This window comes from Pyxicephalus adspersus, chromosome 5 (assembly GCF_032062135.1).
Source record: "Pyxicephalus adspersus chromosome 5, UCB_Pads_2.0, whole genome shotgun sequence".
Classification (NCBI taxonomy): Eukaryota; Metazoa; Chordata; class Amphibia; order Anura; family Pyxicephalidae; genus Pyxicephalus; species Pyxicephalus adspersus.
Window position 1 is genome coordinate 122,335,170 of NC_092862.1, and position 11,475 is coordinate 122,346,644.

Below are 11,475 nucleotides of genomic sequence, written 5' to 3' on the forward strand. Positions count from 1 at the left end.
TAAGTAGAGGTATTTTTTTTATAAATACAATATACAAAAATACAGTATAGTCATAATATCTCCAGCAGGTTTACCATTTATGAAGTAAACATATATAGAATAAGCACAAGTTGTTTTGATGCAATAGACCTACTACCTGTCCTTAGATTTAATATATTCCTTCATTTTACAAGGAGCAGGTGAGACAGGATCTGTCTGGTTTATCTCCAGCTTTTTAGGGGGTATATATGGCAAACAGCTGAAAAGCTCAGCAAGAGTCATTGGAAAAAAATTAAAGATTGGGGCAAATGGCACCTGAGCAAGACGTAGAGGTCTTCAAGATGTAGTTACTGGTAAACTTTGTAAAAGTCATTTTGGGGGAAATGTCTCTTTATTCTTCCATTCTTTTCTAAGATATAATGAAAGGGAGTCTGGCTCCCATGTACAATACTGCAGCGGCTTGGAAGACCTTGGGAAAGGCCTTTGAGGGGAAGGATGGGGCATTGTCCAAGTCTCAGTGTAGCTGATTGCTCTGCTGTTGGCTGGTGTCCTCATCCTCAGATGTACAGTCAGTCGAGTGGTGGTAGAAGTGCTTATCATCTCTATGCTCGTCATCATCATCATCATCTCGATCCTCCTCCTCTTCACTGTCTGTATAGTCTCTAGAAAGGCGGCTGCCTGCTTTCAATGACTCTCCTCTGGAGTGAACATGATAGGATGGGCTCTTCTCTTCCTGATTGTCTTCTGAGCATTTCTCTTCAGAGCTGCCCTTGTTTCCTCTCTGTTGTTTCTCTGCGTCTTGGATGGCCTGCTCCTTTGCCTTCTTGCTTCTCTTCCATTTCATACGCCTGTTCTGGAACCAGATTTTTACCTGTCGGAAAAAGTGGAAATGGTGATTATTTGAACGAATGAGCATCACCACAAATATACAACACTTCAATATCTATATATCAATATAGAAAACAAACAGCTGCAACTAGTAACTACATAGAGAACATTTTGATAGGGCAATGTTGTAGGTTTTATGATATGAATATTTGAATTGTGGGAATTATCTGCATCTAAAGTGAAATTACAATGCAATTTTGATGTGGCCAATAAGTGTTACTAATTTGTTGCATCATATCACTTACATGATAAACATAACAATACTATTTGAGCCCTGTTGAATCTATCATTATCTCAATCACTATGTTGCACTAGAGAAGGAGGTATATCATATACCTGTATTAAGCATTGATGATTGCACTACTATACATAATATTATAGTTTTTTTAAAGACATTAAAGCAAACTTGTTACTTAGTGATATATGAGGAGGGTTGCTTGGCTGGCAGTGCTGGTAAGGTTGGCTGCCATACCGATTCCTTAAATTACATTTTTTGTAATCTTAATACAAATCAGTGTGCTAAGGGAGTAAAATGTTTACTTTATGATTTATACTTTATTTAACAAAAGGATATCTTCTCTTTTACAAGGGATATAGAACAAAGTATTGGGAAGTTGTTTTGTATATAATTCGGTGATGGACATGTATGCAATTTTACATTATTCAGTAAAAATGAAAAAGTTAAATTTATTTTAAAACATTTCACTCGTCTTTTAGAAAATCCTTCCCAGTGTCTCAGAACTGCTATGCAAATCAGGAGGATGTCTAATCCCTGATTTTGCTGGTGTAATGCTTGCCCAAAGCCTATGTTCAAGGTGGAGAAAAACAAAAAACAGCATTTTCATGTGGAGGTAGTGGCTGCCTTTATACAAGGTTTCTTTCTATTTATCTAGAGACATAATTACACACAAGGTAATTACTCAATTCATGCCACCACCCTCCAATGTAGAGGTTTATGGATAAGGAGAATCACTTATTGCCTTTGTCTGTTTTTTATGTATATGTAATTTATATTATATACCCTTTTAGAGGATGTTATAGTTTCTATTGTAAGAAATGTAGCTAAGCTACAGGTGGGCTTAAATCTGAACTCCTGGCAAATAAATGCACATATGAAATACCTGCATGCAGAATTTGCATTTCTGTCGAACCCTGAAATATACATAGCTCTGCCAGACAGAAGAGCAAGGATAGTGACCTGGCTTTTTTCCCTTGCAGTTAAATATTACAGCTTGGTCACGTTCCTACCCCCTGTATTTGGAAACTGAAGTTAAAGAAGCACATGTATGAAAGCACTGTTCTTCTCTTTCTATCAGACCATCTCTTGACAATTTATGAATATTTAGCACATCTGATTGGTCCATAGTGCTCACCCTCTTTCTCCCAGTCTAGGTTCTAATCTAAAGAGGATAGCAGGAGGCAATACCAAGTAGAAATTAAAGTTCTAAGTGTACTTGAATCTTAAACACAAATTATTTTTCATATTATTATTATTATTATTATTATTAATAAACAGGATTTATATAGGGCCAACATATTACGCAGCGCTGTACAATAAATAGGGATTGCAAATGACAGACTAATACAGACAGTAATACAGGAGGAGAGGATATGAATACATAATGAGAGGTATGTTTTTGATATATAAATCTATTTATATATTCCCAGTATAATACAAACAAAAAAACAAAATGTGTTTTATTTATATTATACCGTATAAATATTCTAATAATAATATATAATAATCAATAAAACTATATTGTAAGTATGCAAATAGGCTCCCAGATATACAGCTATGGAGAATGATAATGTAACAGGGTGAAAGAAGTCCTGACAGTAACTGTGACTCATGTAGGTTTGACAATAATATCTGTAGCTTTCCGTGTGAATATTTCTTTCCAAAAGTTAATCATACTTTAGCATTAGGGTGAAATGTAGTCAAGGTTGATTGCTGTACTGTAAGAATATCTGGTGTGAGACAGAGAAAAGGATTTGGCAATGGCCATCCTGAGCTACTCAAACTACAAGGCTTGGACTCCGGCCTAGTGTGACTGTTTTATTGAAGCCGGGTTCATAACTGTCACTTGAACCAGAGTGAATGGTCTTTGATATTACCTCTCGGCTAGGTTGAACACCGCTGTGTCTGGCCAGCTTGGTCAATGAAATACTCATAATAATAAATGTAATAATGAATGAGTGACAAACTGTAGTCAAAAACTAATATTTTTAACATCACAGAACCATAAAATTAGGATTTAACATAAATTTGGGGATTGGCTTCAGTAAACCTGTTTTCTGTAGCTTTTAACGAAAATCAATCCTATCTAAAGCAAGATCAAAATGTTCAAGCAATGACTAAAACAGACGTCACTTTGAAATGTTTTTGAGTGGTCAGCAATGAAAAATCATCACAGTTAAACTTTAACTCTGTGACAGAAAGGAAGAGTTAAACCAAATTTTATTTTTTAGCTAAATATGTCTTTATTTATTTAGCAGGTCTGTGCAAACAAACGGGTGAGTTTGGAGGATTTGTAATGTGGAAAAAAGTTTTTTAATGTTTCTGTACACATATCCATCTTTATGTAAATATGGCATTAAATTAATACTGTGCTGTTAATTTAATATGGCATTAAATTATTACTGTTTGTAATAATGTTCAGTAATTAATTATCATAATATTGATCTACGACATATAGTAACCCAGGGTAGCCAATCAGAGTCATCTTAGTGAATACTGCTATAATAATACATTGCTTGCTCTCCACTAGTACTACATCGCTCAGACCCTTCTCTTGACCGGATATTAAAACATTTGCACAGTTGTATATCTATTAATGTATAACTGTACTTTTTTACATTTTGTTTTGTTTAATATCCCCCCTTCTTCAAAAGCACACCCCCCAAAAAAGCTCCTGCCAGAACCATGCTGTAATTTTTTTTTAATTTACAAAACCACTGTTGACCAATTCCTTAATTCCCAATTATTCCTATAGAGGGGTAATCTCTCTTGGGATACAAAAAACAGACTTTGTATTAGTATGAATGGAATATTTCCCAAAGTAAACTCATTTTAAAATTTGTAAAAAAAAAAAAAAAAGCTGTGTTCACTATCAATACCCAATAATGTGCAAGGGAAACTTAAAAGTACATACAGGACTTGTGTTTGCACATGATTGGATGGTGTTATATTTTTTTCATAAATTTAAACCCTGCAGAAAATTAATTGCTTTCCTACAAATTTTCCTTGATTTGAATTTGCCACACAATAAAATAAATAATTCCATCACAATATTCACATCGATTCCATCACATATTCACCCTCTTAATATCTCCTAATCTATGACAACGTTATTGGAAATTTGTTAGGATTGCCTTCCTTTTTTATCTAACTGACCAGTGCAGAAAACAATTTAAATCATATCACCTTTAACTGATTTGAATTCTATAAAAGGAACTCTGGTTATTAGGGATTTTTGTACCTATATATAGCATGCATATTTGTATACTCTACACCCCCCAATTATGTCTAGAGTCAAATACGAGGAATGCAGCCATTGCAGTATACTTGTAATCAGAGACAAAAACACTGACTACTTGACGCATTTTTTTGAGGTTCAACATAATAATTAGCAGTGGGTATAAATCATGCGCACCCAATACTGACCTGGCTGTATAGCTGTCCAGCTGAACCAAAAATTTCCTTTCCATGTTTTAAAGAGAAACATAAGCTAAGGAAAAAAAGTGTTTGCTAAGCCCACCCTTCCCCTCTGTATAGACATGCATGCTGACACTTCATAAATGTATGTTTTTTAATTAGAAGGCAGTTTTAATGGTCACATCATGCCTTTGTCTCGATTTACCATATTCATTAATCTGTGATTGACCATAAAACACAGATGAGCCTGTATTTCTAAAGCTGACACAGAAGGCCAACCTGGAGGACCAAGGACAACTGATGTTCTTTCATATTTTTTATTATAATATTTTATTTATTTAGATATTCTATTAAGAAACACATAAAAAGAACATAAACTGGAGTCCAAAATGTGAATTTGATGGTGCAGCTGTAAGCCTTAAGGAGAAATAACTTCAGGTACACAGTTTCCTTGGACAGTTCCAAGAACAGCCCTTGGGAATCAGCGGTAGCAGACAGATATGTTACAGCAAATTATTGCAGGGCAAGACAATGACAAGATCATAGTTTCCTGTTGTAGGAGAAGCTTGCTTTGTTTGTAGATGTTTCATCCTTTATGGATTTTACCTATGTTCAATGGTATATAATTGCTATATGCGCACACATGCTGGATCATCTGCAAACCATACCATTCCCAGTAAAACCACTACAGGTTTTACTGGTCTGCATGAAAATTTTATTGGATTGATTACTATGGGTTACAACACTTCTGATACCATGAATGCCCCTGTTCTAATACCCAAGTGAGTGCTATCAGAGGAAACAGCCTCAGTAACATGTTATATTTAATATATATATTTTTTTACTATTGAGGTTTAATAGATAATATATATTTTCTCTCTGTGTATTTATATGTATCTTATTTTAAATGATGCTTGTAACTTTTTTTTTGCCATACATAATTTCAACATGAGTATACAATGTAAATGACACAAAATCTCAAAACAGACAAATGAGGGAAGAGGCTTTCTGGACTGCTCTACTATGAGATTTGCACAATTATTAGGAGGTTGGATTGTTCTTTCCATCCATAGATATATTACCAGTCCTATATCCATATACTGGCATCTGATGTGTGGATAATGCACAGGAAATAAATGTATTTATTTATTTGACAATTCACAGCTGTAAAGAGAGGTCTCAGTGCAATGTATCAATTACATAAGTCTACATATTTATATGTATCAATATAACTAGCTTGTTTTAATCATTAAAAGTTGGATTTATACAGACCAAGATATGTACAGTCCTCTGATAATCTTTACATGTAAGCAAGAATAAAACAATACCCTATACATGAGTCATAGCACAGACCTATCTGAGCAAGGTAATGCTGGATAACAACTGATACAGAAAGTATTTGTATTGTATGAAGTTAAATTAATAATAATAATAATAATAATAATAATAATAATAATTATTTTTAATAAGCCAACATATTACACAGCGCTGTTCAATAAATAGGGGTTGCAAATGACAAACAGATACAGACAGTGACATAGGAGGAGGAGATGACCCTGGCCCGCAGAGCTTACAATCTAGGAGGTGGGGGAAGTATCACATAATAGGAGGGGAGTAATATAAATATTATTCAAGGAAAAATCTCCTTTTTTTAATCTCCCCATGAGAGGACAGAATTAATTAAGTAGACATTCAGAATAGGTGAACATTTCTACTGCAATATATCATCTCCATCATAAGCCCCCAGTGTGCAATAAGTGAATCCTAAGAAAGGTATCAGAGTGCTGCCAAACCTGATAACCTGATAATGTCACTATCACCATTGCTCTGCCACTGACTACTTTACGTGTACAGGAATATTAATCAGCATTGTGCTTTCTCATCATGACCTGGAAACATTTTGTATATTTTGTAGATATTAAGGGTATGATGGTTGGGGGTTCTGTATTTGGGCAGCCTGGAACAGAAGCAGCCCATGTAAAGCTCCATTCTCCAGGTGTGATCTGATGTACCCAGCAGCTGTTCACATAAAACACAATGGGATGGAAAATAGAATGAATGTGATAAGGATCTGCTATATTGCTCTAAACTGTATATTATAAAAGTGATTGGAATCTTAGCCCTCCACCTGTAATATAATTCTCCAAACTAAAAGCTTCATCTATAAAGCAGCTCCCCCAAGCTATGAACCTACATGAAATCTAATTCTTGGCTCCAATGTTAGTTCTCCCAAATCATGGGGTCTACCTGTAATCTCATTCTTCCATCGACTAGCTTCACCTTTAACTTTATTCTTCCAAAGCATGGGGTCAACTTGTAATCTAAGACCCCCAATAAATGGTTCCACTTATAAATTCCCCCAAGGCATGGCAGTTCAATGGCATCAATGCTTCCTTGTGTAATGTGTTACCCCATAGGTGTAGCTCTATCTCTAATCCATTCATTTGCTGATATTCTATAGAGTACAAATAGACCCAGGCATGTGTAGTATAGCTTGTATCAGGTATAAGTCAAGAATTAGATATTACAGAGTGCTGACATTAAATATGTCCCTGACCAGCTCACAACTAAGATTTTACCTATTGGTAAATAGAAGAGGGGTGCACTAACATCTCCATGTCCTCTGCCCATTATTGATAAAAAAAGTCAGGTGAAATCTCTTGATGGGGTAGAAATAATGCCCCTAATAAATCAACCTTACTGCAACAATTGCTTGCACAGTCTCCTCCCCAATTTAATCTGCTGCAGCACAGAATAGTGAAGATAAAGTACATTAGCAGCCAGCAATAATCAGATTATATCTAATAAATTAGGAAGGTAAAAAGTTTGGTTGCTACCTATGGGTAATTGCCATACATAGCACAGCTACAACCAATTTGTATGGATAACGCTTTATTTCTGCTCCAGCTTTTGTAAATCAGCCCCATTCTGCCACTCCTGTTCCTGTACTAGTACATTATTCCCATTTTATATCCTCACTATAGGCTACACAACTCCATACATGTTCTGTATCTCTCACACTGTCCTTGTGTGTAATTTATGAAAAGCCCAGACACTATACTATAACCAATGGCAGACACTTTTTTATTTCAGGTGAATAAATAATATATGTTTTTACTGCCCTTGGAGTGTTCATTATCAGCCTCATTTAATGGTATTTACAGGGCAAATAAGAAGATGGGAACTGAAAAGCCCAGCATGCCCAATACCAGGCATGTTCACACCCAGGCAGTAGTTTGCAGGACCATAAAATGATTCTTTAAGTAATTCAGTACAACACAGCAATGGTCATTTGCAGCAACTTTTATAGCAAAGGGAGAAATTTTGGAATCAGGGACAAGCACACACATTGGAAGCATCAGCACACCACAAAAGTTCATCTCCTCTGTATTTTATATGGGAATTAATATGTGCACTTCCTATAGTATTACATTGAGGAAATCTACTAAACACCGAGCACACCAGCTGACCCACATTCACATTCTGACATTAAACCAAGATAAAGAAAGTGCAATGAAGATAACGAACGTTATGTACCTGGGTCTCTGTGAGCATCAGCGACGTGGCCACCTCGAAACGTTTCGGTCTGGAGAGATATTTGTTCAGCTTGAACTGATGCTCCAACTCCAACAACTGCTGGCTGGTAAAAGCTGTCCTTGGTCTTCTGCACTTCCCCAGCAGATTGGACTGAGCCTGGGCTGTAATTACAATAATGACAAAAAGACATGAGAGCAAGAAGACACAAAACTTCAACACTACAACAATAGTCATAGTAATAACAATATTAACAGCAGCATTAAAAATAATACTATCCTAAAACACAAAATGAAACAAATAATACTATCATAAATAACAATAACACCAATAGCAACATTAACAATATCATTTTAAGTTAAAGAATAATAAATATAATACAAACATAGTAATAATAGTATCAAATTACAAAAATAATATCAAACTTAATAAAATTAATCCGGATATAAAAAAAAAGAAAATAATAATAATGTCATAAAATAATAACAATATTGACCATTATTTATAACAATATTATTGCAGTATTCATAAGAAGTAAAAAAAATACAAATATTCATAAAATATATACATTTAAATATATATTCATTCCCTGCAGTCTATGTTATTCTACTATATCAGAATCAGGGGAATAAAAGCTTATTACTGCTGCAGGAAAATAATCCTTTGTATAAATGTATGTATGATGTATTTACTGCTTACCAGGGGGTTATAAAATAAAATCCTATATCATTATACAGTAATCTTGTTTTAATAAAAACCACATCCCCATAAAGTCATATAGTTATCATTATATATGTAACCTTTTTTTTATGAGTGCCCATATCATTACATAGTTATCCTACATTTCTAAAATGTGGTCACAGTTATTTTTTCAATAATAAAATAAGACCCAATATCATGATAAAGGTATTTTTGTATTATTAAAAATAGGACCCCATGTGGTCACATCCATCGTATTAATAAAATAGGACCCTATAACTACACATACTTATCCCTAAATTATTAAAATTAGACCTCATACCATTCTTTAATGAACCATGCATTAATAAAATTAAAGCCCCCCCCCCCATATCATCACCTACATATCCTCGCCTTAATAAAATAGGAGCCCATGTGATCACAAAGTTTTCCAATAATTAATAAACTCTGACCCCATGTAATCACATAGTTACCATTGTATTTTTAGAATCAAACACAAACCTATATGATTGTATAGTATCTATAAACTAATAAAATAATTAACCCCTATATCATCCTATAATCATTCATCATTAATAAATAAATTAAATCCCCCATATTATCACATAGTTATCTTTGCTCATGTGATCTCCTTTTATTAATAAAGTCAAACCCTAATATATTCACACCAAGTTATCCTTGTATTTAAAAAACCAGACTCCATATCATCCCATAATGATCCATGTATTATAAGAATTAAACCCCCATATCATCACGTAGTTATCCTTTTATTCATAAAATCAGATTCCCCCTCCCCTATATATTCACTTAGTAAAATCATATGTAACCCCCCCCCCCAATGATCACATAGTTATCCTTGTACTAATAAAACAGGTTCCCCTACCATCCCATGACAAATACAAACGAAATATAAAGGGGGCTTCTATCTCTGAATACTCAATGTCACTTTGTATGAATGTGAAAATGTGTATTATGTGCTCTGCCCCATGGTGACCCCCAGCCATTGGAAAGCTGGACTGGCCTTGTGGTCAGAGGGGAATGGTCTGCAGGGGAACAGAACATGGCTGGCCTGTCTTCAGAATCTCTCACCTCTGTGACATCTCCCAGTACAAACATTACACAGTGCTAAATGGCCTGTTATAGACTGCTAAATATAAGGAGAGGGGACAGAGGGGGCCTGTCCGGCATGGAATTCACAGCACAAGGCCAAAAAGCCCCTAAAATTGTGTATGATGACGTCACGACATAGTATTCAGAGTGCTGTATTACGTCATACAGTATGAGCATGCATGATTGTACAAATAGGGAATGAAAATGACTGAACAAATAAGAAATATACTTTCTTCCTTTACTGTTTCATTTGTATCTAATTTTAAATTCCCTTTCTATTGCATACAAATTATTAACAAAATAAATATTCACACGAATATTTATTATATTTTAAAAGCAAATTAACCTAATTGTGTGTTTTATATAGAACAGATCGAAACAAATAAAAGAGCAAATTAGAACAATTAAAATCTATTAGGAATAAATGGAAAAGCTCTGAATAGAATGAGCACAAATCATTGTATTAACCTTTTATATTAATATTTTATTATGCTGAACTTTCAGATGCTCATTTCTATTATTACAATCATCAATCAATAAAGTCATATATTATCCGATTAATGATGATTTAATAAATATTTCTAGTGATGAGTATTTTAAAAGATGATTTCTTTCATTTTCTAATCACCCGACAATATAGACATTTCGTTTTCCATGCGATGTGATGGAATCTTTTGTAGTTTTCATTATTTGATGTAGTGGCTTAGTGATTATAATTATTATATTAGTGATAGTGAGTTTATTTAGCTGTACATCTGGCTCCCTGTAACAGATTATACATAAGATTTGAATTGGTTGGGGGTGGATGATAGCAGGCTGACGGTGGCATTGATAGCCAGATGCCCTCCACTATACTTGGCATGGCCCTACAGTGACAATGTTGGGGTACTTACAGTTGAAGTCTGCCATCTTGGGCAGCATCATGCCAGCGGTGGATGCTCGGAGCCATTGGTCCAGTTGGAATGTGCCAGCACTGATCTTGATGGGGTCCATGTGGTGGGCATGGTGGGCTCCTTGGATCTGTGAGTAGGGGTAGGACAGGGCTGGGTGCTGCCCCGCTGCCAGAGCTGCAGCTGCTGAATAGCTGTACACAGGGTGCCCATAGAGAGCCTGAGGGGGGATCCCTGCCCCTCCAGGGGGGTGTAAGGTCATCATACTGCCAGGGTGCTGGTGGCTGCTCAGGAAGCCAGGTTTGGGCACCAGTCCGCAGGTCCTGGGGGGTGACGGGCTCTCTGTCCTCATGTCAGGGTGATCAGAAGGAGGGCTGCCCGAGGTGGAAAGAGAGGACGAGGATAACGAGGTGACAAGAGCCAGGGGGGACGTCTGTGCCTTGGGGGGGTCTATGGCCAGCAGGGCGTCGATCCGAAAATTCTTGGACTTTTCCATAATTCCTCCTGGACGGACAGACAGACTTCAAATCACTGAGCCCAGGGACTTTAAACAGACAAACAGCGGAGCCCGGAGACCTCAGCCCGGCCAGGTGAGCAGACAGAGCGCAGCCAGGTGACTACAGCATGACTCCCAGCACTTCAAGGCCCGGCTGGCCTGGCTATTGGTCATTTCCAGCCTCCGCTATGATTGGTGGATACAGGCTGCTGGGCGGAGCGTAG

General features: G+C 36.1%; 1 protein-coding gene across 1 annotated transcript; it reads right to left on the minus strand.

Moving 5' to 3' along the window:
- Positions 1 to 381: 381 nt before the first annotated feature.
- MNX1 (motor neuron and pancreas homeobox 1) lies at positions 382 to 11,251 on the minus strand. Its single transcript, XM_072413461.1, has 3 exons — positions 10,759 to 11,251; positions 8,060 to 8,220; positions 382 to 850 (listed from the first exon to the last, which is right to left on the minus strand). Exons 1-3 carry the CDS (start codon positions 11,249 to 11,251, stop codon positions 494 to 496), a joined length of 1,011 nt encoding a protein of 336 aa, XP_072269562.1. The 3' UTR covers positions 382 to 493.
- Between the last annotated feature and the right edge of the window lie 224 nt (positions 11,252 to 11,475).

Bases quoted from the DNA above. Each gene is read 5' to 3' on its own strand.
- MNX1 (XM_072413461.1), bottom strand. From the start codon at position 11,251: ATGGAAAAGTCCAAGAATTTTCGGATCGACGCCCTGCTGGCCATAGAC. The intron at 8,221-10,758 runs GTAAGTACCCCA...TTGTAATTACAG, and splicing joins CAAGATGGCAGACTTCAACT to CCCAGGCTCAGTCCAATCTG. The intron at 851-8,059 runs GTACATAACGTT...TTTTTCCGACAG, and splicing joins TGATGCTCACAGAGACCCAG to GTAAAAATCTGGTTCCAGAA.